This window comes from Watersipora subatra, chromosome 8, assembly GCF_963576615.1.
Source record: "Watersipora subatra chromosome 8, tzWatSuba1.1, whole genome shotgun sequence".
In the NCBI taxonomy this organism is placed as follows: Eukaryota; Metazoa; Bryozoa; class Gymnolaemata; order Cheilostomatida; family Watersiporidae; genus Watersipora; species Watersipora subatra.
In genome coordinates this window covers 32,883,411-32,907,531 of record NC_088715.1, presented here as the reverse complement: position 1 = coordinate 32,907,531, position 24,121 = coordinate 32,883,411, and the positions used below count along the sequence as shown (strand labels likewise).

Sequence of the window (24,121 nt, the reverse complement as noted above, 5' to 3'; positions counted from 1 at the left end):
ATTAGGTTGAGACGAGTGCACACCTTCAAGGTCAATTTAAATAAAAATTTTCCTGTGTTTTCATAACAAGGTCTATGCTGCCAAAGAAAAAATATTGTATAATTTGTCTAACATAAAGTTGAAAAATATAACACATACCTCTAGTTATACATCATTTTTCCCAAGTTTAGCTATTGAGAAAACAATATTTAAAGGCTAATTATAGGCGTCTTGGTGTTCAACTCAAATTTGAGAACTCGCAGTGACTTGACGCTTTACATTATATGGCATTCCATACATAATACGATGCGAAAAGTTTCTATAAATTCTCTACATTAAGTGGAATTTAGGTATACATTACAGCGGTGTCTACCGAATGTTAGTTTTTTTGAAGATGATCAATTACTAAGACCTTTTTAGCCGTTGTTTATACTAGCAGCAGTCTAGTACTTCAACACGCAAGTCAATATACATGTAGCTGTCAATGTTTTGTAGGAAACATTTGTCGCTCGCCGACAGCTGAGGCTGTGATGAGACACATCATAAGTCAAGCAGGCACAACCTCTCAGGTTAGCTATTTTCTTTCTCAGTACATTAATTTTGCTGTCTATTTGGTCATAATTAATCTAACACTTGTCCTGATGCCACCTGAAGCATTAATTGTGCAGGAATGAAAGTTTGAAATATCCGTCGAGTTTCAATATTACCTGGGTGACAGTACAGACTGAATGTAAATCTCAGTTGAATCTCAGTCGACCGTGCTTGTCGTGTCAATCAAGTGGACATTTGCTGTTAACTGAGAGCAGTGTCACTCCGATAGACACTGTCTGCCAGCTGACAAGTAGTGTCGGTTGGTTGACAGATTTCGCTCGGTGTCACCATTATGTAAGTGTCAGTTGTTTGATTGACAGTGCCAATCTGCTGGCCATTGATCGTCAGCTTGCTGGCAGTGTCATAGGTTGGTTAAATGAAGCTTTGTAAAAATAGGTTATTCAGGATGAATTCCTTGCATTTTTTTGTTGCACTAAGTTTCTTGAAAAAGTTGTTAGTGATTTTTATGTAATCACTCCAAATAACTTTTACTGAGATTCTAGCTGTGCATGGAGTGGGATTGTTTGATGTCTAAATTTTTTATAGATCTTTTTTTAGTGGCTAGTGGATAGCTGTGGAACTGCGGGTTATCATCTTGGGGGCGCACCAGATGAAAGAGCTCAGGCAGAGCTTGCTAAACATGGAATTACGACAATGCATCGTGGGCGGCAGGTGAGCTGTGGGCTTGTTAGGTTTGGTGAGAGTCGGTCATTTTAGGGTTTTGGCTCTCTTCATGAGCTAGTGCGAAAGTTGTGAATTCAAGTTCGAGGGCATGTTTGTGAATCTCGTAAGATTCTTGGGAAAGCATGTATCAAATGCTGGCTGTCCTATGATTTTACCATCAAACCATTGCCTCACCACCTGCTAAGATATTTGTGTTCAAAATACTTCCACAGTCTACGACACTGTGAAAAGTGTTAATTCTATCTCCATGGAAACTGGTAGTACCATGATAACAAAATGGCTTTAGTGTGGTTCATTCAAAGTTGTCATACCCCTCATCTTAGCAACGCTTTCATATACGCGTCAAACATTTCAAGTCACGCAATCTTTTCTGTATTGAGAGCCCCATTCATCTGTCGGAGACCATGGTTGGAGGTTCGGAGAAAAGAGATTTTATTTTAGACTGAGAACGGTAGACCAACATTCTAACGACTGCACCCATCGACCACTTAATGGCGTTTCGGAATAATTGTATGTATAGTTATTACACCTAATGATCTCTCACGACGCACTAACCAGCATACTAATAGTATATAACATCGGGTCAACTCTAATAGACCGTAACAATGTAGTAACAGTGTAGTACATACATTGTGTTGGTGCCTTGTGTACGATAGTGCAAGTAGCATTAACCTTTCTCTGGTTAAAACACTAATTTTTAATTTATTGAATGTACTATTTCTCTCTCCCGGACAGCATAATGTTATCTGTGCAAATAGCGATGAAACGAAGGTTAAAGCGTTAGTAATACATTGGTGATGTCATCAATCCAAATGGTTGGTATTCGGTATTGAAACATCTATCTAATAAGAATTGCCACACGATTTTGATGTACAGGTTTTTTATGAACGTGACCAATCCAAAGTTGGTTAACAATTTGAAAATTTACATCGACCATCTTTGGATTAATTGTATGACTTCAGCTCACAACTTTTGAGCAGATAGCTCTCGGAAAATAATTTATGGTAAAGGTTAAAGTCCATTGGGTGTTTCTTATTAGCTGTTTCAGTAATAGATACACATACATGGGTCTGTGTTAGATACTCATACATGCGTCTGTGTTAGATACACATACATGGGTCTGTGTTAGATATACATTCATGGGTCTGTGTTAGATACTCATACATGTGTCTGTGTTAGATACTCATACATGGGTCTGTGTTAGATACACATACATGTGTCTGTGTTAGATACACATACATGTGTATATGTTAGATACACATACATGTGTCTGTGTGAGATACACATACATGTGTCTGTGTTAGATACACATACATGTGTATATGTTAGATACACATACATGGGTCTGTGTTAGATGCACATACATGGGTCTGTGTTAGATACTCATACATGGGTCTGTGTTAGATACACATACATGGGTCTGTGTTAGATATACATACATGGGTCTGTGTTAGATATACATACATGGGTCTGTGTTAGATACTCATACATGTGTCTGTGTTAGATACTCATACATGTGTCTGTGTTAGACACACATACACGGGTCAGTGTTAGATACACATACATGTGTCTGTGTTAGATACACATACATGTGTATATGTTAGATACACACACATGGGTCTGTGTTAGATACACATACATGTGTCTGTGTTAGATACACATACATGTGTATATGTTAGATACACATACATGGGTCTGTGTTAGATACACATACATGTGTCTGTGTTAGATACTCATTAATGGGTCTGTGTTAGATACACATACATGGGTCTGTGTTAGATATACATACATGGGTCTGTGTTAGATATACATACATGGGTCTGTGTTAGATACTCATACATGTGTCTGTGTTAGATACTCATACATGTGTCTGTGTTAGATACACATACACGGGTCAGTGTTAGATACACATACATGTGTCTGTGTTAGATACACATACATGTGTATATGTTAGATACACATACATGGGTCTGTGTTAGATACACATACATGTGTCTGTGTTAGATACACATACATGGGTCTGTGTTAGATACACATACATGTGTCTGTGTTAGATACACATACACGGGTCAGTGTTAGATACACATACATGTGTCTGTGTTAGATACACATACATGTGTATATGTTAGATACACATACATGGGTCTGTGTTAGATACACATACATGTGTCTGTGTTAGATACACATACACGGGACAGTGTTAGATACACATACATGTGTCTGTGTTAGATACACATACATGTGTATATGTTAGATACACATACATGGGTCTGTGTTAGATACACATACATGTGTCTGTGTTAGATACACATACATGGGTCTGTGTTAGATACACATACATGTGTCTGTGTTAGATACACATACATGTGTCTGTGTTAGATACACATACATGTGTATATGTTAGATACACATACATGTGTCAGTGTTGGATACACATACATGGGTCTGTGTTAGATACACGTACATGTGTCTGTATTAGATACTCATACATGGGTCTGTGTTAGATACACATACATGTGTCTGTGTTAGATACACATACATGGGTCTATGTTAGATATACGTACATGGGTTTGTGTTAGATACACATACATGTGTCAGTGTTGGATACACATACATGGGTCTGTGTTAGATACACGTACATGTGTCTGTATTAGATACACATACATGGGTCTGTGTTAGATACACATACATGGGTCTGTGTTAGATACTCATACATGGGTCTGTGTTAGATAAACATACATGTGTCTGTGTTAGATACACATACATGGGTCTATGTTAGATACACGTACATGGGTTTGTGTTAGATACTCATACATGGGTCTATGTTAGATACACGTACATGGGTTTGTGTTAGATACACATACATGTGTCAGTGTTGGATACACATACATGGGTCTGTGTTAGATACACATACATGGGTCTGTGTTAGATACGCATACATGGGTCTGTGTTAGATACATATACATGTGTCTGTGTTAGATACATATACATGTGTCTGTGTTAGATACACATACATGGGTCTGTGTTAGATACACATACATGCGTCTGTGTTAGATACTCATACATGGGTCTGTGTTAGATACTCATACATGTGTCTGTATTAGATACATATACATGGGTCTGTGTTAGATACTCATACCTGGGTCTGTGTTAGATATTCATACATGGGTCTGTGTTAGATACACATGCATGGGTCTGTGTTAGATGCTCATACATGGGTCTGTGTTAGATACTCATACATGTGTCTGTGTTAGATACACATACATGGGTCTATGTTAGATACACGTACATGGGTTTGTGTTAGATACACATACATGTGTCAGTGTTGGATACACATACATGGGTCTGTGTTAGATACACAGACATGGGTCTGTGTTAGATACACATTCATGGGTCAGTGTTACATCACATGCGTGGGTCAGTGTTAGATACACATACATGTGTCAGTGTTGGATACACATACATGGGTCTGTGTTAGATACACATACATGTGTATGTGTTAGATACACATACATGTGTCTATGTTAGATACACATATATGCGTCTGTGTTAGATACACATGCATGGGTCTGTGGTAGATACACGTACATGTTTTTGTATTGGATACATATCTTTTTGAGCAATTTTGCCAAGTAAAAAGATTAAGGAATACATTCATTCGCCTCGATAGTCAGTCAGTTAGTGACCTATTTGTTTGACTTTAAATTCCAAAATGAGTCCGCAGTTAGTTTGTTTGTCAGTAGCTATCTTCAGGCATTTTTAATTGCTTTGAATGTTTCATAGTGTTTAGGTAAGTGACTCCTCTCATGGTTGGCTTACGATTCCCAAACCAACATATATTAGGCTTCGCTTACACTTTTGGAAGAATTATTTCCTGAAACAACAAAATATAGCTTAATGCCAAGACTCACTTTTGCGGATAAACTTACAGGGCTTCTGATATCAAGCCTCCAACTCGACAGGTTGAGCTGTTATAGAATTGAAAGTAGGTCAGATGTTTCCAATGTTCTCTTGACTAATCTATACCCAAACTCAATTGGGCTTGCTTTAGTGATAGCTCCGTTTGGACAATTGATTGTAATTAAACAGTTTTAATAGAGTGACAATTATTAACAAGTGAGCTGTCATACTAAAATCTGCTTAAAACGAGTGCTTCAACCAGTTACTAGTGTGACTGCAGATCGCTTAAATCAGGACCGGCTGTCCTATTGGCCCTGCGATCGACTCCACAACTGGAGCGAATCTCATTATCACAGCAGGAGAGTTGGTCGTATATGAGCCAGTTTTGTAGAGGAAAAAAGGGGAATATGGACATTAAATTTTCAAGGGTCCTTAATTTCATTTGCATTGGAGCTACAATTTCAGATTTGTCATATTAGAACAGAGTCATAATTTACCTTATGCCCATGGAATACAAACATGATGCATCAATGCACAAATTAGTTATTGCCCATTATTTACACTGTGCGATATGTCCATAACACCCACCCAAGTAGGGTAATATGAACGATATGTCCATAACACCCACCCAAGTAGGGTAATATGAACGCAATGTTGTTGCGCAATATGTTCGTATTATATGCTACTAATACGCTTTTTTGTGTGATGTTTGTTTGCACTATATTAAATAAAGCATTTCCTCATTGGAATAGCAATATATACAAATACTTTGAAATAGTAATTACATATAAGAAAACATACAAGTGAAAGGAACCAAATTTGGACTAAATTATTGTAACAATATAATATGTTGTTGACAATACAGAAGCTAATATATATAGCATTAAGTTTATATAACAATGTGTAATAGGTAATCAGAAAAGTTAAATGAGGTAAAACTATTATTTGAAATACTATCAATTCAACAAACTACAACAGGGTCTTAATGAATCTAAGCATCAGGTCATGTTGTTGATGATGTAGTAGCTTAAACAGTACTACCATTGTAATACTGTTTTTGATATGGTAGACATCAAACTCATCTTAGATTGTATGATCCCAAGTTGATAGCAATTGTCAAGACTCCCAGTTGCCTTATAGTGCTTCCATTTGATATTGGTGGTGGTAGCACCAGTACTATTTGACTCAAATTGACTGTTCTCAACAAATTTGCAATCTGACTAATCTGGTTTAGTAAATCGTTCATTTGAAAACCGGTAGAAATCTATCTTAACCTTATCTTCATTTACTTCTAGTGCCTCACCTACATAGTAGCTTACATTTTTCTTTTATTCAAATTTAACAACTGAAAATCGCCTTGGTATCAGCTGGTCATCAATCTCTTCATCAGCCTGCTCTGAATCAGTTGATACTGGATTGTCTTCCTCACATTCATCACTCTCTTCCATGATCACACGCTTTGTTGGAGGTCCTTCTATTCACTTGTAAACGTGAAGTAGAAAGCTCGGTAACTTCCATCAATTTCTCAGGAATTGCATTGAGAATTGAAGTCTACGCGTTTTCTTTTAGTTGCATTTTGCTTCCTTGGTGGTGCTTTAGGAAGTGGTGGAAGAGGTGATGAACTGTCTGGCTGGCAAGAATCATCCGAATCCAAAGGCTTATTCTCAAATATATCTCGATTAACCCTTATGCAGGCATAGCGACATTATTGTCATTGCGCGATACTAACGCCAATGAGCAGAGCGACTATTAATGTATGTCACCACGTCAGCGTTTTTTATAAATTGATTTCTGGTTAGCTTATTGCCTTTTTTATTTAATTATTTTACTAATAGTAAACTAAAATATATTGGTCTCTGTTAGCAATCAAAAAATTAGCCATTTTGAAAAAAAAAGTGATCGTTTTTGCAATATGCCTACTAAACAAACGGAAAATCTGAAATAAAAACGTATTTGAATAAAATGGAGAATTTTGTTTCTAGCTTATTTATGTATCTGTTACTGCTTTGTGAATATTCTCCCAGAGTGCAACAACTTTCGTTTACTGTCATGGCGTCTTCCAAAGCCTATAGGCAAGGGCAAAGCTATAGAGGAACAATAATATGCACATGATGTCAAGATTGTGGTGTAGGCCTCTGCAAGGTCAAATCCTTCCAAAATTACTATAGCTAGAGAAACATTTATATAGGAATTTGACTTACAAATGTTTATTTGTATTTACCTGTATAATAAAAACATAATACGCATATACAATATCATAAATAAAAGTGTATCAATGATTTTTTTTAAATCAATTTGTGAAAAATTAATCTTCCCAGGGGTCTCAAATAGCCCAAAAAACTTGCCTGCAAAAGGGTTAAAGAGGTAAAGTCCACTAGCTGTGAAGCCTTTCGCAATATTGGATGGAGTCATTGCTTTCATGTAGGCTTTCCCACTACATTCACAAACATTGTATAAAGAACATGCGCTCCCTGGGTTGATCAGCATCCAAGAATCTAAATATGTGTTGTAATACTGCTTGAAAGGGCCAAATACACTAACATCATGAGGTTGCAGTTTATGGCCGCAGTGGGATGGAAAGGTCAGCAGACAGATGCCGTATTGTTTAGCCATCTGCACAGTCTCAAAAGATATGTAGCTTCGCATGATTGTCAAGAAGCAAAAGTTTCGGCTTATCGTAAAACTGTTCATGTGGCAGATACAATGTTTTAGTATTTCTGAAAACAATTCATTACTCATCCATCCACTAGGATTTGCATAGCTTCTTGAACCTGGAGGTGCGCCTTTCAACATGTGTTGCTTGAAATGAACTCTTGGAAATATGAAAGAAGGGGGAAGACTTTGCCTTGTAGCGCTGACACAAGAAACCATTGTGATCGCAATTCCTCGCTCTACACTTACTACCTGCCCTAGCTGCTTTTAATTCATTGTTTGGTAATCACCTTCTGGGCTTTATGTGCCTTAGAATTGCCTGTCTCATCAAGATTGTGAATGCAATCAGGCGTGAAGTTGTATTTCTGTTGGACACATTCCAGGTAATCAAAAATTTTCTAAACGGTAGCCCTATTAAAAACAGTTGCGTGTCCAAGGTTGCTGGCCTCAGGCGATCTCAATGTTAAACTGCTATTCCACTTGCAGAAACCTTCTAGCCAATTTTGATCAGTCATCTTCTCACTCTGCCATTTTGTTGGTATGTCTGAGCTAAGCTCTCGTGTTTGTGTAAGACTGAGCCCATAGCACATCTTTGAATAAGAAAGGATGTATATTCAGTCAGATTATGTTCTTCTTTTGCTGTAAAGACAGTTTTGCATCCCAGAGCAGTCTTATTGCTGCCGCTGTTCAAATAGCGTATCATAGTTGGCTGATGCCAAAAGCTTTAGCGACCTCGCTTTTACTCTTGCCATTTTGCTGAACTTCCTGTATGGCTTGCAGGAGTTCATCTGCGCTGTAACTCCCTCTACGAGTTTTTCTTTCATTAGTCCTAGACATCATTGACCTAGAAATAACAGTTGTATTCTAAAGTTGCACCCAATGTATTCATAATAGCTACTTCAAATTGGTAATTTGAGAATTTCTTAGCTTTATTTGTTAAAGTTAGTTTGTCAATGTATTTAAACAAGGATGGGGTAATATGTACAGTTGTCCAATTTCCCCCATTTCCTGCTGTCTATATTACCCTACAATACTGTTCAAGTTAATTTAGTAAATCTTTCAAAATATTAAAATTTGTCCTCCCAGCTTGCTGTTAGTAATGGTGCATATGCAATATTATATGAATAAAAAGTTTTGCATCATCAGCGTGTCTTATATCAAAAGGATCGACAGTTTCGTTTCATGTAAAATATTTACTTTAGAATGGTCAAATGCTGTTTTACTTACCATTTAGCTTAAAAATGTATAGATGTTGCCTACAACACAATGTGCTTGTTAAAACAGGAAATGAACCAATTTAACAAAGAAATTAAGTGGACTCATGCAGTGTACAGTCAAATCCTTAAGGTTTCCATCATATCCCACTGTTCATATTCCCCCATTCTCCCCTATACCAAGCCAATTAAAAAAGAACCGGCCAGCCAAGACTGCAGAAAAAGGCAGTGCGTACTCCGCCAGCTGGCAGTCTAAGGATCCTGATGAAAAGGACAAGGAGAGTGAGCGGCAGCCTCTCGGCATGTTGTTATTTGTATGCACACACATGAACATAATGTATCTGTATATATTGCACTAATATATACTTCCATTGGTGATACACTCGGCATATTTATTCTTGTGATGAGTAAAGGGAACCGGCAGTTTCCTTTACACCATAATAAATAACTATAATTTAGTAATTATATTTTTATTTGACAGCAAATATTGGCAAACAAAATATATATTAACAAACATGTGCTTTCACAATTTTATTATCACTGTTATTATTGCGTTTTTTGCCATCGAAGTATCGGAAGCATCAACCCATTGTTAATTGAAAACATCAGCCATTGCTTGATTGGGTGATTAGAAACTTCAGCCATTGGCTGATTGATTGGAAAATTGGGAGACTTAAGCCTGGTTCCCATATACAGTCAAACATGGATAACTCGAACTTCACGGGACCGAGCAAAAGTGTTCGAATTATCAGAGCGTTCAAGTTATCAGAGCACTGTCACAAGTCCATGTATTTACTTATTTATTAGTAGATACATGTACATATGCAAACTATAATATAAATCAAAAGCACAAATGGCTTGTTTCAAATTAAATGCTTCTAATGTAAAGTTTAAAACGTTTTTATCAAAAAGTATAGAGATTTTTCTATCACTTGAGATTGGTTTGTTGTTTGAGGTGATGTTATTGCCAGGACGTTTTTTTAGATTGACATTGGCAAAACTTGATCGTTGTTGAAATGCTCAAAAGAAAATACATCTTTTTCTTTTGAGCGTTTTACCCACGATCAATTTTGCCGATTTTTCTTGAAGTTTATGCAACTTCAAGAAAAAGTTACCAAAGAAAAATCCCTTACTTTACCTGGGATTCGTTAGGAGCAACACTCCGAGGCAGTTCAATTAAAGGTTTTACGAGGTTTAACGGTACATTGTATATCACTCACGCTTTTTGAATGGATACTTATTGAATGTACACACGTATTCTGTGTTTAGGTCAAACGATGAATAGTTTTTTAGCTAAGACAACGTATACGTTTAATAAAAACAATTTTTAAGACGTTTTAAACATTCAACATTCCGACGTTGATTCAACACGGAATCAACGTCGGAAAACTATTCGTCACGGGCTAGCCGGGTCACGCACTCAAGGATTTTCGCCACGCACATACAAAACAAAAACAACATGCGATTTTTGTTTTGTATGTGCGTGGCGAAAATCCTTGCGCGCGTGACCCGGCAAGCCCGTGCTATTAATCGTATAGCAGTATAAATCAAATTTGACCAAACCTTTAGAAAAGTCGTTGACAAAATTATTTTGCCGATGGTGGTAATAACAACGCTTATGAATTACGAAAAGATGAGGTTTACCTCTATGGCTTTGAATAAAGTGATTTTCTAAAGCGATAACAACCGTTTCGGTAGCCGTTGGGCAAAAAAACAGTTCGAATTAACAGTGTTGAGTTCGAGTTATCTATAGCAATTTATCATTACGTGGGAACGGACCAAAGAAACCGTTCGAATTAACCATGTGTTCGAGCTATCCGTGGACGAGTTATCCATGTTTGACTGTACGTCGCAAAGCACCGGCGGTAATAGGCAGTAATATCGCGCAGCAAAACACTTGCGGTGCTCGGCGCAGTTTAATGTTCACATAAAAGCCACATCGTTAATAATATTGTAAACATAATTGCGTAATCAAATAAAATGTTCGCTCGCCATGCCGTTCTTATAATGGTGACCTTTACCCGTACAGTGCATTTCGGGAAGGTTTTGCCTGCGGCCGTTTGCGAAATTTGAACAGTGCTAAACTATTGCGATGCCGCCGGCAACTACCGGTGGTCCTCGGCGCATACGTTCCCATTTCATCGCTAATAGCCTGCGGTGTGTCGCGGTGCTTTGCGACGTATATGGTAACCCGGCTTTAGCCTATAATTTGCTGATTGGTTGATTAAAGGCATGAGCCTGTGGTTGAGCCCCTACTTCAGATTTCTCGTTTTCCATGCTTATACTTGAAAATTGATAGGTGGTTTGATTATCCTTTAAAAGCCCTTTTTTCTGTTCCAGCACTCAGTGATAAGTGTCTCACACCAAAACTTGAATTGTATCCTCTTCCTGTTTGTAGCTCTGCAAGGACGACTTTAAAAAGTTTGACTACATTTTTGGAATGGACGAAGAAAATTTTCGGTGAGTTAAGTATTCAGTGTTCATTGCCTCATGCATGTCAGTGGTGGAAAGGGAGTCCGTCTTTGTCTTCTATCAAAACTAGTACACTCGGCAGTTAAGTGTGTCATGAGAGATTGTCATGTGAAAATCAATACATCCATAATTCTTGACATGGCGACTCAACAATGCAGTGGTTAGATCGCTAGACTGTAAATCGGAGTACTTGAGTTCGATTGTTGGGCGAGGAAGATTTTTTCCCAACGCTGTTAGCGATGCTACGTGCGAAAACTGCTGTTATGATAGTAATGATTACTGACCCATCCTTGCTCAAGTATACATTTGGCCCTATCAACTATACATATCTGATTGATACAAACCACCTATCAACTATACATATCTGATTGATACAAACCACCTATCAACTATACATATCTGATTGATACAAACCACCTATCAACTATACATATCTGATTGATACAAACCACCTATCAACTATACATATCTGATTGATACAAACCACCTATCAACTATACATATCTGATTGATACAAACCACCTAGCAGCTTTACATATCTGATTGATACAAACCACCTATCAACTATACATATCTGATTGATACAAACCACCTATCAACTATACATATCTGATTGATACAAACCACCTATCAACTATACATATCTGATTGATACAAACCACCTAGCAGCTTTACATATCTGATTGATACAAACCACCTATCAACTATACATATCTGATTGATACAAACCACCTATCAACTATACATATCTGATTGATACAAACCACCTATCAACTATACATATCTGATTGATACAAACCACCTATCAACTATACATATCTGATTGATACAAACCACCTATCAACTATACATATCTGATTGATACAAACCACCTAGCAGCTTTACACATTTGATACAACATTAAAGCCAATAAAGGCATAGAGAAGATGGCCAGTTTCAAGAGAGAACTCAGGTTGTATCTTTTAACATGTGAATACAACCGATGACGACAAGTCCAACGTCACGACTAGCTATGCTATTGCGTATTATGGGCTTCATCACTCCTCTAGCTTTTTGCGTTTGCTCAACTAATTTTGTTGATGAAAATAAATCACAAATCAACAAATTGTATGGTATATATGTGTCAGCCGATATATACGATAGGTTTATATATATTATGTATATATACTGTGTACACATATTATGTATTTTTATTATGTACATTATGTATACAGTAGATCCTCCTGTTATGTAAACCTCATTTTACATAAATTCCACTTAACATAAGCAAATATGTGAAGTTTTTACTTCGTATTATCTACGATGTAAAGAATTCTAATGAAATAGAGTGTCACGGCAGTGCAAGTTCTCAAATTCAATTTGACTAACGAAAAATTGGTTGTTGTTCTTAAAATATCACTTTTTCCTTGCTGTACTTAAGAGAGAAAATAATTTATAGTGTTATTTCTATACATGTACTTTATACTTGTACCCTGGCAGTCTAGTTCACCTTGAGATAGCGTCAGGTGTATTTATAATGCACCGAGAGAACAAGTAGCTGCCAAATATTCACAAATACTTGAAGGCGAACGATTGGTGCAGATGTTAGAGTGTCGACGTGTCATGCAGAATGTCACAAGTTTGATGTCCGTCGTAAGGTATCTTTTATCTGAACAGATAAAGGAACAGAAAGATATGCACAGATCTTATTATAGTACGGTTTTATTTTAGTTGTGCTTCATTTTAGACCTGAAAAATATTGTTCCACTGCGGAATAGGCCTCGCTGTATAGAAACGAATGCAACAATTGATTTAAATTGACTTTGAACATGTGCGTTCCCCATAACTTAAGCAACGTAAAATTACTGCAATCATCGACTGTAAACCGAGTGAAAGTGGTAAGAAAAAAGAGAAAAGTTGTTGATAAAAACCTATAATTTCACAGTTGCGATACAGCCATTAAATTGAAAAGTTATGTCTAGTTTTTTATAGCCAAAGGGGTGAGTTGGGAGAGATCTTGGAATAGATTAGGAAATTTACATGTATATTACTGTTTGTATAACGTAAAATCCCCGTAACAAACATTCCGGGAGATGATTATTTACGTTGTAGGAGCTTCTACTGCAATATTTATATATATATTTTGTACGTATTTAATTCATTTATATTGCGTATATATATTATGTACAGTCAAACATGGATAACTCGAACTTCACGGGACCGAGCAAAAGTGTTCGAATTATCAGAGCGTTCAAGTTATTAGAGCACTGTCACAAGTCCATTTATTTACTTATTTATTAGTAGATACATGTACATATACAAACTATAATATAAATCAAAAGCACAAATGGCTTGTTTCGAATTAAATGCTTCTAATGTAAAGTTTAAAACGTTTTTATCAAAAAGTATAGAGATTTTTCTATCACTTGAGATTGGTTCATTGTTTGAGGTGATATTATTGCCAGGACGTTTTTTAGATTGACATTGGCAAAACTTGATCGTTGTTGAAATGCTCAAAAGAAAAGACATTTTTTTCTTTTGGGGGTTTACTCACGATCAATTTTGCCGTTTTTTCTTGAAGTTTATGCAAAGATTACCTTTATTTTACCTGGGATTCGTTAAGAGCAACACTCCGAGGCAGTTCAATTAGAAGTTTTACGAGGTTTTACGTACATTTTATATCACTCACGCTTTTTTAATAGATACTTATTGAATGTACACACGTATTCTGTGTTCAGGTCAAACGATGAATAGTGTTTTGTAGCTAAGACAACGTATTCGTTTAATTACAACAATTTTTAAGACGTTTTAAACATTCAATATTCCAACGTTGATTCAACATGGAATCAACGTCGGAAAACTATTCATCACGGGCTAGCTGGGTTACGCCACGCACTCAAGGATTTTCGCCACGCACATACAAAACAAAAACAACATGCGATTTTTGTTTTGTATGTGCGTGGCGAAAATCCTTGCATGCCCTTCTTCCTTACCCGCTAGCCCGTGCTATTCATCGTATAGCAGTATAAATCAAATTTCACCAAACCTTTAGAAAAGTCGTTGACAAAAATATTTTGCCGATGGTGGTAATAACGACGATTATGAATTACGAAAAGATGAGGTTTAGCTCTATGGCTTTGAATAAAGTGATTTTCTAAAGCGATAACAACCGTTTCGGTAGCCGTTGGGCAAAAAAACAGTTCGAATTAACAGTGTTGAGTTCGAGTTATCTATAGCAATTTATCATTACGTGGGAACGGACCAAAGAAACCGTTCGAATTAACCATGTGTTCGAGCTATCCGTGGACGAGTTATCCATGTTTGACTGTATTTGTATATATTATTTACAGTCTTGACTTGACATACGAGCGTAATACCTCCCGAGACTGATCGTATATCAATTCTCTCATATCTAAAATCAATCTTTCCTATATTGAGATAATAAATACAAAGTTATAAGTTCCCATCATCTAAAAACTACCTAATAACAGGATATTAAAATATAAAAATGTGTGTTTGATTGTTGTAATTCATCAGCCAAAGTAATTGGCGAACTAGTTGTTGTGAGCTGCAATAAAATGCGTCATTATTATGTAATATGTAATTATGTAATGTAAATACTGTATGGAGTTCTCACCTTCGAGACAGTTGGTAACGCTTCTCTCTGAGACAGAGTAGCGGCGGTGTGAGAGATACTTGATGGAAACACAGTTAGTACACTACACTTTTGTGACACTAACAAAACATGGACTCTAAATTTAATTTAATGAATTTAGTTTATGCCCACACTTGAACATGAGTTTTAATCTTACGCTAAACTTCCAATTCTTTCTTTTTATTCATCGGTTATCACCATATTCCGGCCTGGCTCTTTTTGTCTCACATTTAGACTTGCTTTTATCGTATCACTTTTAGCCGGCCTATTTAAATCCTTGTTGATCTGACAAAAAAGGTCGAGTGATGTTGCTCACGTTCATACTCTCCCACCTAGCGACCACATCTCGCATGCATTTATCTCAAATTTGTCTTGTATCTAAACGCAAAAGTTTGATCCGAATTTTCTTCATATCTCAAGTTTTTCGTATATTAAAACACTTGTAGAATGTCGAGGTATAACTACAGTGTACCTTTGAGTTACAATGACCATGTTATACAAACTTTTTTCTTTACAGTGTCAAACTCAATGTTTTTTTGATCTCGCCTTACGAAATCTTTTTGCTATTTGCTTTATCAACAAAAAATTCTCTCAAAATTTAAATTGGTCGGCTAGTGTGCTGAATGTGTCGGAATAACGAAGATACTCATAAAAGAGATGTGATGCTCGCTCCTTCACAGTTCATTGTCATCCAATATTAGTCATAATATTTATATTATTATGTAGTAGTAATATGCATAGTATATAATTATATATAAGTTATAATGAAAATTAAACTGACAACAGATAGGTGATAAAACTTTAGCCGATGGCAAAGTTGAAGTGTAGTTTAGTAACATACTTAAAACTTGGATTTAAGTATGTGTTTAGTAAACTACATCCATTAAAGTTATATTCAACGTCTATATTATACATCTGTCTAGAAGGCATAAACTTCCTATGGTAAGTACCGCACATAGTATATTTTAATTGTTACATTTTAATGCAGATCACAACCACTAAATTCACTCTGGCTAATAATACTTACTAAGGTTAACATTATTTTGTTACTAATTTTAATATACATGTACAAAAATATGTATATTTTTGTACATGTATAATTTTGATGATTTTTATCAGAGGGTGTTTACATTAGATAATTGTTATGGATTTCTATATTTCTCTATACGACATTTTCATCTTATGATGCCAACACTGGATCGAATTAAAATCGTATGGCGAGGGCTTCACCGTGCATATATTATATATAAGTTGTGTATACATAATAAATGTATCTATATGGGTATATATTTTGTATCTATGTATGTTATGTAGTGATACCACCTAAAGATGTTAATTATTTTTATTATGTATAAGTATTATATATTTAAATATATTACGTATTTGTACATATATTATGTATTCATACTATGTACATATCTTATGTATTTATATTATGCATGTATATTATGTATTTCTATATATTATGCCCATATGTTATGTATGTCTACACAATATATGTATATATACAACAGTCGTGCAAGCAGATCTACAGACAGGCATGTACAAGCACATACAGTAGGCTCTCCTATAATCTAAACCTCCTTTTATGTAGATTTTACCTAACTTAAAGAATTTAGATTAAAGATTAGACTTGAAGATCAAGTCGGTGAAAGTTCTCACATTCGGTTTAAATAATGAGAGTTCTAATAGTTAGTCTTAGAAATATTATTTTTCATACTTCCAGGAGAACAATGACATATTGGGTTATCTCTGTATATACTAATACCCTGCCGATAAAGCACAGATAATAAGTTTGCGTACAATTAATCATAAATACCTAAAAGAGATCGATTAGTACTTGTGTCAGAGTGTAGGTCTACCAAGCGGAATCTCAAGAGTTGGAGTATCACTGAAAGCAATCTTTTATTCTAGTTTTTTACCCTGGCTTCGTACAAATGGGCAGACATATATTATTATAGTAAAGATCTTTTTTCACTTTATTTTGGACATGGAAGTTATTTTTCGGTTGCAACATAGGCTTTCTGGTGCCGGAAAAAGTGTAAAAATTGATTTAAACTGACATGGAAAGCTTATGCTCCCCTTAAGGGGAGTGCACACTTTCAATGTTCATTTAAATTACATTTTCTTTCCCTTTTTTCCTGAGTAAGGTCTGGCTTGCAAATAAAAACGAGAATTTTGTAATTGTCAAATGACAAATTTGTAATTTGTCGAAAATACAGTAAAATTTATATTATAGATACTCCAGATATATTCATAGTTCTATTTGAAGTCGTTTTCTCTTTCAAGAGCAAGATATGAAAATGATACTTTTAAGACTTCTATGGGACTCCCGTTATTCAAATCAAATTTGGGAACTTCCACCATCTTGATGCTTTACGTTGCATCGACTGGAAGCTTTATTTTACATGGAATTATTTACGTAATATGATGCAAAAACTTTACATAATTTGTTTTGTTCGGCAGAATTTATATGAAAGGTTTACATTATAAGAACATCTACTGTACTATTTAGAGAAAGCCCTTCAGAAACCTTTTATTTTGTAGAAATATAAAGTCCTTGGCACCTGCCGACAATCGTGCCGTGCTTGGCTTACTGGGAGAGTACGATAAACAGGGTGGCAAGATTATCGATGATCCGTACTATGTATGTTTGTATGATTAGAGCTTATTTATTTGACTTTTTGAAGTTATTTCCTCAGGTGTTCATGTTTGTTGATTTTTTACATAATTTAAATCCGTTTTTATTATTTTACTAGCGAAATGCCCAGTGCAACGCACGGATATGAAAAATCAGCTTAGAAACAGTGTGAAGTAATGTAGTTGCCTGCCTTCAGCCGGGCGCATTGCCAATAACCAATTTGAGTTAGCTTACTAATAAGAGCCGTGAGAACAAGCATAAAATTACACTGTGGTATAACAAAGAGCTGTGGCGTATTTCCACCCACATAATGACATATATCGCCTAATGAATCCATCAATCTCGTGTAGTGTAATTGGTAGAAATTTGCCTGGTGAGCAGGAGGTTCCGAGATCAAATCTTATGCGATGCAGATTCTTCAGTACAATGTTTAATAGTTATTGCTGGACAAACTGAAGGACGCACACACAACTTTAACATTTATATATACCGTACAGGATGAAAATATCCGATGGATATAAAAATTCGCGATTTCGCGAGCAGTCAACTCCGCGAATTATTAAATTCCGTGAATAATTAGTTCTATTTTTTATCACAAGGGAGAATAACTACTGCATCAAATTGAAAACTAGTCGCTAGGCTAGTTTTTAATATAACTACTAAACGTAGGTGAGTTCCAAAACATTTTTAAAATCATTGCCTAGGCTTTGAGCTAACACCATTGCCAATGCATCACATTTATTTACAAAATTATTCAAGGTTGTCACAAGATAGGCAGAATGGCGTCATAGCGAAAATAGCCACTAGGCAGAAGTACTAAACGTAGCCGAGTTCCAAAACTTCTTTAAAATCCTCGCCGGGGTTCGAGTTTTATTGCCATTGCAGCAAACTTTACAAAATTATTCAAGGTTTTTACAAGTAGTTCGGCATGGCTTCATCGTCGCAAAAAAGCTCTCCTAGTCTTTATATTAGTATTATACATTGAAATCAACTCCATCAATCTCGAATACCGAAGTTGAGGACGATCATGATTCTGATCTGGACATTATGGTATGTATTTGATGTGCAGTGCAGATACGTTTTTCCATTATTAACTGCATTAGTTAATTCTTTTGTTTAAAAACTGATCGCTTTCATTAAATACTTCAGCTATTGTTTTTGTACTTCCTTGACACTTGTTAAGATTTTTTTCTTTTTTGTTTACTTCAGATTGAGAATAAAACGACCTACTCCGATTACGAAAACTAGAGACAAGTAGTAATATTCATCAAGGCAGGAATATTGGCAGAGAAGCAACCAGTCAACCTAGACCCCTTCATTGACAACAACTCCTTGATATCGCTGCATCAAACATGATTAAATTATATATTTTATTTCATGCATAGATATATTATAATTTATTACAAACTTGAGTGTACAAATAAAATTTTACAAACGATGAATGGAGTAAATATAAACAGTTTAGTCTATATTGTGGTTGTCTAGAGCAATAAAATTAAACTGATACTCTTGATAAGTGAATACTAGCGTGTAATGGCGCTCTCTGACTAGTTATTTTGGTAATAGCAGCTCTACATCGCTGTCACTGTCTTGGGTAGATGTTAAAGGCGATTCTCTTGCTCCTACATGGCTGGTAAGGAAGTTGTCATCAGAACTCTCCTCGTAGCTTACTATTGCAAAGTTCTGCCGGCTGGCCAAAGATTTGTGCTCGTAAAGGCGTTTTTGCTCTTTTTTAAAAATCAGATATATTCTCCTCGTAAGTAGCTGTGGTCACTTCTATCTGAATTTCCAGACTTCCCTGCATGATTCGTGATCTTCTAAAAAATGACATACACCACCCTTGCAATCATTGTTCTTCCGTGTATGATGAAAAATCTCTCTCTCATACTAAAACAAATAATGAAGCGGTAGGGACGGAAAAAAATAAATATTGCGTTTTACCGAAGAACCAAAGTAAGATTCAACTAATTTAGTAAATGTGAAAAACTCATTACTTACCACAAATTGTTGGTTCATCAAAGGCCTCCAAATCTGTGAATATTCGTGAAAACCTCTGAACGCAACAAAGCATTTATAGCTTCGTACGGTCCACCCGTAGTTGTAAGCTAAATAGAAAACGAAACGTGCAATGCGCGCAGCCGCGCATGCGTAAGGTTAACTCTATTGCTAGAGTAATAGAGTTAACTTTTCCTAGAGAGTGGCAGTTTTCAGCCGCAAATAAATTCATCCGCGAATATGCATGAAAAGTCAATTTTCGCGAAATATAACTCCGCGAATAAATTCATCCTGTACGGTAGATAAATCTTGTAAAATTCCTATTTCTGAGCTCTTTTAAAAGAGGTTCAAAGAGTGTAAAGTCTAGGGTTTTTAACAGGACGAACAACTTTATTTATCCAAAATAATTTTTCTACTGAATAATTTATTCAATATTCAAGATGTATATTGATAAATGGACTATTTTGATTATAATCTCTGTAGTACGCAGCCGAGTATCAACTTATTGTTAAATGAGTTTTTAAAGTTCTTTTTGAAGAATATTTATTTTAATGAAATTAAAATCGGTAACTTATAATAAACCAGCAAACATATATGTTAAACCATAACTGTCACGTACAACTTTTATCATATTTTCTAGGTAAATCAGACGCGCTGATTCCGATTTTGTACTCAAAATAAAGATTGGTCCATTAATCTTCAAATTCATTAAGGCTTTTGAAAGCGTTCCAATATCCGTCTCGAAAACAACACAATTGGCATTACAAGCTCCGCCCATAAATATGTGACGAAGCCTAGCTTTTTTAAGAACGGAAGTTAGGCATGTTTAGTCTGATTTAGAACACTAGAGATGGGTGTCTTAAAACCCATTATTATCTAAATCCAGCTTGTAAAATAATCTCAATCTTTTATGAAAGGTAGATATACTATTTAAAATTGCTCGTAGCTTATCACCTGATGTTTAAATAGGCTGAATGCCGAAAAAAATGAGCACAAAAAAGCTCGATTTTATCACAAGCTAGCATTGTTTTCGCGCTTTCTTGAGCTCATTTTTTAAATATGCAATGTTAAATAGCTTATCTACCTTTCAGAAAAGACTGAGATTATTTTTAAGGCTGAATTTAGATAATAATGGGTTTTAAGACATCCATCTCTATCACTCTAATCGGTCTAAACATCCCTAATTTCCGTACCTAAAAAGCTAAGTTATGTCACGTATTTATGGGCGGAGCTTGTTGTGCGGCGGCCGATATTAAAACACTGTAAAAAAGCCTTCATTACTCTGAAAGTTAGTGTACCAATCTTTATTTTGAGTACAAAATCGGAGTCAGTGTGTCTGATTTACCTAGTCAATACAATAAAAGTTGTACGTGACAGTTATGGTTTAAGGAATTATAATCATTTCCTGAATTTGGCTGATAAATTGTTAGGAGTTTTTTTCTCATATTCCTTGCATGCTTGGCCCTTCCGCTAGGTTTGAAGTCTTTCAAAAATGATCTGAATCTTGTAGTTTTTTGTTGGAAATTCAATAAAATTAATATTCTATGAACATATGTGGCTTGAACTAAAATTTATTGGCTTTCACTGTGATACTTTCTATCAAAGTAAGTTGCATTGTTTGAAGCTTTTCACAAACCTTTGTTTAGACCATAGGCCTATTCACTATACTATTAATTATAGTTAATAGGTCTATAGTTCAGAAACAGTCCAATAAGTGCCCCTAGTCGCTCCACTGAAGCGCTTTCCCATAAATGCTGTTTGGAACTTAATGTAGTTGCAGAACTCCCATCTGTGCATGTGTATATCGTAAGTCCTTATGCTCAAGTCGCGTGACTTGTCGTCGACCGCGGCTTCTGGTTCAAGGTAATAAGCCGCGGCTAAATCCAAATTTTTAAAACTTACGTGAGGCTTAGGGCGGCTTCTCGATAAATGCGGTCTTTGCTCAGTTCCGCGCTATAACCATAGAACCGCAGTCATGATACAACTTTATGTACGGGATTTTGGCGACCTACTCGTTTATTTTCAGGGTTATGTCTATGGAATACTTTAGACTAACGAAGAAATTATCGCTAATGTTTAACTCACCACAGTCGTAGGTCATTAAAACCGTTTCTTTCCTGACCACATATTTCCATAAACGTGATAGCCCTCTAACAGCACAATAAAAATTTAGCTGAGACATGGCAAAAAGTTGTTGATGCAAGGGTTTAGAAATTTTAATTCGAACTTGGAAGTAAAAGAACATTCTTTTCACATGTACTGATGTAGCCTGTTTTCTAATTCAAAAGTACTGGGTATAACGAAACTCTTCTCAACACTTTCGCTCCTGAAGGGGTCAAGGATGACAAAACCTCGGTCATTAGCCGCGGTCTGTGGGCATACGCGGCTTGTAGGAGAATTATTTTTTCTTTCGTGAATCATCTGGTTTTGAGCACAAGCCGCGCGGCTTGAGCATGAGGACTTACGGTACTCGAAATACTTGTTAGATTCTGCAACTATAAGTTCCCACAAAACACTTCCGTTTTGCTCAGTAGGAAGGAAGTAGTCAAAATAATCAGCAGGCGATGTGAAGTTGGGCCACGATTAAAAGGAAAAGTTGTGAAGTGATGAAGGCTTGTCAGCATTTACGTCAGTAACATTTTTCTAACCATTAAAAGCCTGTTTAGTTACATGTGCTCCATCTTCTGATTTCTCCACAGTAGCAACCTGTGTACTAGAGCTAGTAGCACTGTGTTGCTTGTACTGGAGTTGCTATTATGAGGCAGGGTTCTAGTATTCACAGCAGCAGTATAAGTGGATAAAACATTATCATCGTCCGAACTACCGTAACCATGACTTTCCTCTATATATTTGAAGATTTCAGAGTTTACATTCCTACAATCATCTGAATCATTGTCGTACGGATCAGTCTAAAGACCACTGACCACCGTTAAATCAAATACAGTTTCTTTTTTCATTTCTAAGGCCGAGTCAGATGCTGACTTTTGCGTCTTCCATTTTTTGATGGCATCGCGTTTTTGTATTTCTTTAGCTTGTAGCATAAAGCAATGACCTCAGATGATCGTTTCATATCATAATTGATAGACGGACATCTTGCTGTCAATATTTACGACTTTTGTATCATTTATTCATTATACTAGGCGACGGATTTATAAACTTATATACCGAAAATGGCGCAAACATTCTTTGCCCACGGAACTAATAAAAGACGTTTATGTCGTTTCCCCAGTGAAAGGGTTAAGCTCCTAGATGCATAACTTTCCTTATAATTTGACCTGGTTCACAAAGGTCAACCATATCTAGACTGAGTTTTAATGTTTTGTCAGTTGGTTCATAGATACAAAGATATTATGACAGCTTGCTATTGTTTTCATGAGTGGCAAGAGCTGCTGTCATGGTGATATTTCCTGTATTATCTAGAATGGCAGCTTTTATCCTATCATCTCTTGCACATGTGTAACCTTCTTTTCAGTGATTGTCAACACTTTTGATAAGTGAAGTCCTAGGTTTTTCATATCACGTTTAGCTACTTTGTAGGGAGGTGAGGCAGATTTTGAGGAGGTCTACCAGAAATGTTTACGATGCTGTCAGGAGTTCTACAGACAAGCTTCTCGGGATAATTAGCCAGTTCATAAGATTGACAGATCCTTTTAAAATTTGGCAACTGCAACCATGTTTTGTTGAGAAGTGTTGATGCTAGGGGAGACAACTATCTCAGGTGCTAGTGTTTCATTGGTACAAGTTTCATATTTGCTTTCTATAATTGATGTCTAGTTTCTTTGCAGTTGGCTTATATATGCGGAGAGCTTTGTTGTAATACTGCTCGACCTTGAGAAATCTAAAATGCTCTTCGGTCTTAATGATCAAATCTGTTGTATTTTTGTTTCATGCAAAATGTTCACTTTTCAATTATGCTTACATTTGTTGAAGATTGGCCAATAAAGTTGCAAGTTCAAGCTCGCTATCATTTAGTACATGTATATTAGCCGCACATAAATCTATTTACTATAATAATAGCCATGTCTGTCCAAAGCCACTTCTAAAGGTTACGAAAAAGATTACTTTCAGCGGGGTACGAACTCGCAAGTTTTGGCAGACCAATGTTTTTCCACTTGCACCATTTCACTGCCTTGCTGTATTCAGGAATACTTGTGCGGTTATTCATTACTCTTGAATCATAATGAGGAAATGGTTGATTTTTAACCTTTCATAGAAGCAGTTCGTGTGTACAGAAATCAAGCGATGAAATGTGCGCAAGGCAAGCGAGCTTTGATGAAACACTAAGGTCTATTGCATTGGAATTTAATCAGAACCCATTTATTTTGCTTAGCTCATATTCTATTGGTCAGTTATGCTATA

The 24,121-nt window shown here is 36.0% G+C and overlaps 1 protein-coding gene across 1 annotated transcript in view; it reads left to right on the top strand.

Annotated features, from left to right (window-relative positions):
* LOC137401994 (low molecular weight phosphotyrosine protein phosphatase-like) overlaps positions 1-23,706 on the top strand; it is a 29,375-nt gene extending 5,669 nt beyond the window's left edge. The window contains exons 2-6 of the mRNA XM_068088464.1: positions 475-548; positions 1,129-1,242; positions 11,419-11,480; positions 17,674-17,773; positions 23,300-23,706. Of these exons, the coding sequence (XP_067944565.1) occupies positions 475-548; positions 1,129-1,242; positions 11,419-11,480; positions 17,674-17,773; positions 23,300-23,386 (437 nt within the window). The 3' untranslated portion in view covers positions 23,387-23,706. The remainder of the gene's footprint in view (positions 1-474; positions 549-1,128; positions 1,243-11,418; positions 11,481-17,673; positions 17,774-23,299) is intronic.
* The last annotated feature ends 415 nt before the right edge of the window (positions 23,707-24,121 follow it).